This window comes from Salvelinus fontinalis, chromosome 5 (assembly GCF_029448725.1).
Source record: "Salvelinus fontinalis isolate EN_2023a chromosome 5, ASM2944872v1, whole genome shotgun sequence".
In the NCBI taxonomy this organism is placed as follows: Eukaryota; Metazoa; Chordata; class Actinopteri; order Salmoniformes; family Salmonidae; genus Salvelinus; species Salvelinus fontinalis.
In genome coordinates this window covers 33,577,406-33,580,723 of record NC_074669.1, presented here as the reverse complement: position 1 = coordinate 33,580,723, position 3,318 = coordinate 33,577,406, and the positions used below count along the sequence as shown (strand labels likewise).

Sequence of the window (3,318 nt, the reverse complement as noted above, 5' to 3'; positions counted from 1 at the left end):
TTGCAGCCGCTCCTCTTCCTGGGGTCCAGGAAGAGGACAATGGGGTCCAGGAAGAGGACAATGGGGTCCAGGAAGAGGACAATGGGGTCCAGGAAGAGGGGGTCCAGCAGTTGCAAAAGGAAGGCAGATAAATGCGGGTTAAATGCGGAAGACTAATTTCAGTTGAATGCATTCAGTTGTACAACTGACCAGGTATCCCCCTTTCCCAATACGAATTCCCAGACTCCGTTCTCCACTGTCAGAAAACTACTTCAGCTCCATGATGATCCCTTTTCTACTTCCTCCACTGAACTCTGCAACTCCTTCCTTCAGTTTTTCAAGGACAAGATTGCCAAAATAAACTCATCACTGACCGAATACCTCAACTAACCGGTGCCCCCGCACATTGACTCTGTACCAGTACCCCCCTGTGTATAGTCTGGCTATTGTTATTTTACTGCTGCTCTTTAATTACTTGTTACTTTTATTTCTTATTCTTACTCATATTATTTTTTTTCACTACATTGTTGGTTAGGGGCTCGTAAGAAAGCATTTCACTGTAAGGTTGTATTCGGCGCATTTGACTAATACAATTTGATTTGATTTGTTTGATCAATCTTTCTCAGTCTCCCCTTTACTTGTCAACCTCCCAACCGTCACCCCTGAAACCTGTCTCTCCGAATTCGCCCCCATTGACTCTCCCTGCATCTCAAAACTCATCACGACATCCAAGACTACAACTTTCTCCCTGGATCCTCTCCTCACTGTTCTCATCAAAGCCTGTCTACCTGCTCTCTGTCCGTATATCACACACATCGTCAACCTCTCCCTCACCCACGGAATTGTCCCCTCCAACTACAAAACAGCTGCCCCCCCCCCCCCATCTCAAAAACGCCAGGACTGGACACCACCACCCTCAATAACATCCGCTCCATTTCCAACCTCCCCTCCCTTGCCTAGACTCTGGAATGTACTGTTGCCCCCCAATTACAAACTGCTAATCAACAACCTGTTTGAGCTCCTCCAGTCCGGTTTTGGCCCCCTCCACAGTACTGAAACTGCACTCTTCAAAGTTGTCAATGATCTCCTCCCCTCTGCTGATGACGGTGCTCTCAACAATCTGATTCTCCTGTGACAAAAGTGCCACTTTTGACACAGAGCCATCAGATCCTCCTCACCAGGCTTGATGGTCTGGTTGTTTAGGGCACGAACAAGACCCACTATATATCCCTCAATGGCCACACCTCAGACTCAGCTGCAGTTATACAGGGTGTCCCTCACCTCAGACTCATCTCCATCCTACGCATTGGTCAGATCCTACGTCACTTCATCCTTGACTTCCACTACTATGCCGATGACACCCAGATCTACTTCAGCACCAAATCCCTCTTCAACCCACCTCTGACTCACGTTGAATCCTCTCTCTCTGCAATAAAAACATGGATGCAACAAAACGTCCTCAACCTCAGCAGTGATAAAACAGAACTCCTCCTCATAGGCACCAAACCCACCCTCACCAAAGCTGGCAACCTCACCCTCACCATTGACGACACCACTGTCTCTCCCTCCCTCCCTCCACGCACGCAACCTTGGTGTCATCCTGGAATTCACCCTCTCCTTTGAAAACCACATAAGACATCCACATTCTTCCACATCTGAAACATTGCCAATGTAAGGTCCTCCCTCTCAGGTCCTGCCGCTGAAACCCTCATACATGAATTCATCTCCTCCAGTCTTGACTACTGTAAATCACTACTCTGTGGCATCAGCTCAAGCTCCCTCCATTAGCTCCAAATAGTTAAAAACTTTGCAGTCAGACTCCTCATCCACACTCAGTCCTAGCAGCACATCACCCCTGTCCTCCGTGATCTCCACTGGCTCCCTATCTCCCAACGCGTTGATTACAAGATCCTCCTTTTGCCCTACAAAGACCTTCACCACCTTGTCTCCTCTACCTCGCAGACCTTCTTTTCACCTACCAAACCACACTCGCACTCCGTTCCACCACAGCAGCCCACATTGTCATCCCCAGGTCGAACCTCCTGAGCTTCGGTGGCAAGGGCTTCTCCAGGGTTGCTCCTAACATCTAGAACTCCCTCCAGCCATCTGTGACTCTGAGTCCATCACCATCTTTCAGCCCCTCCTGAAGCCCAACCTCTTTGACAGGGCCAACCCTTAACTTTGGGTCCTTGAAAAGTGCTATACACTGAGTGTACAAAAGTGTACTAAATATTAGGAACACCTTCCTAATATTGAATTGCACCCCCTTTTGCACCCAGAACAGCCTCAGTTTGCAGTGGTGTGGACTAGAAGGTGTTGAAAGCATTCCACAGGGATGCTGGCCCATGTTGACTTCAATGCTTCACACAGTTGTGTCAAGTTGGCTGGATGTCTTTTGGGTGGTGGACCACACACAGGAAACTGTTGAGCGTGAAAAACCCAGCAGCATTTCTTGACACACTCAAACCGGTTCGCCTGGCACCTACTACCATATCCCGTTCAAAGGCACATAAATCTTTTGTCTTGCCCATTCAACCTCTGAATGGAACACATACACAATCCATGTCTCAATTGCCTCCAGGATTAAAAATCCTTCTTTAACCTGTCTCCTCCCCTTCACTGATTGAAGTGGATTTACCAAGTGACATCAAAAAGGGATCATAGCTTTCACCTGGATTCACCTGGTTAGTCTATGTCATGGAAAGAGCAGGAGTTCCTAATGTTTTATACACTCAGTGTATAAGTCCTATGTATTATTATTATTATTCATAATAGATGCATCGACAGTGTGGTCCCCACTGTGAGTGTAAGTACATATCCCAACCAGAAGCCATGGATTACAGGCAACATCCACAGTGAGCTAAAGGATAGAGCTGCCGCTTTCAAGGAGTGGGACACTAATCTGGACACTGATAAGAAATCCCGCTACGACCTCAGACATCAAACAGGCAAAGAGTCAATACAGGACTGAGATCAAATCCTACTCTGGAGCTCATGGGATGTGGCAGGCATTGTAAACTATCACGGATTACAAAGGGGAACCCAGCCGCAAGCTGCCCAGTGACTCGAGCCTACCAGACAAGCTAAATGCCTTTCATATTCGCTTCGAGGCAAGCAACCCTGAACTATGCATGAGAGCATCAGCTGTTCTAGATTACTTTGTGATCTCGGTCTCCATAACCAATGTGAGTAAGTCTTTAAATCACTCAGAAAGGCTGTTCTGTCAACATTCATGAAACATTAAAGGAATGTTTTGTGCACCCTGAAACAAACATGATCTAAATGTCAGCACAACTGGACAGTTTTCGAACATAAAAATGTATTTTGGGTATGTTCTTG

The 3,318-nt window shown here is 47.1% G+C and overlaps 1 protein-coding gene across 1 annotated transcript in view; it reads right to left on the bottom strand.

Annotated features, from left to right (window-relative positions):
- Window positions 1–3,318, bottom strand: part of LOC129856075 (cytochrome P450 2J2-like) — a 36,645-nt gene that overhangs the window by 19,521 nt on the left and 13,806 nt on the right. The window contains exon 3 of the mRNA XM_055924200.1: window positions 989–1,108. Within this exon, the coding sequence (XP_055780175.1) occupies window positions 989–1,108 (120 nt within the window). The remainder of the gene's footprint in view (window positions 1–988; window positions 1,109–3,318) is intronic.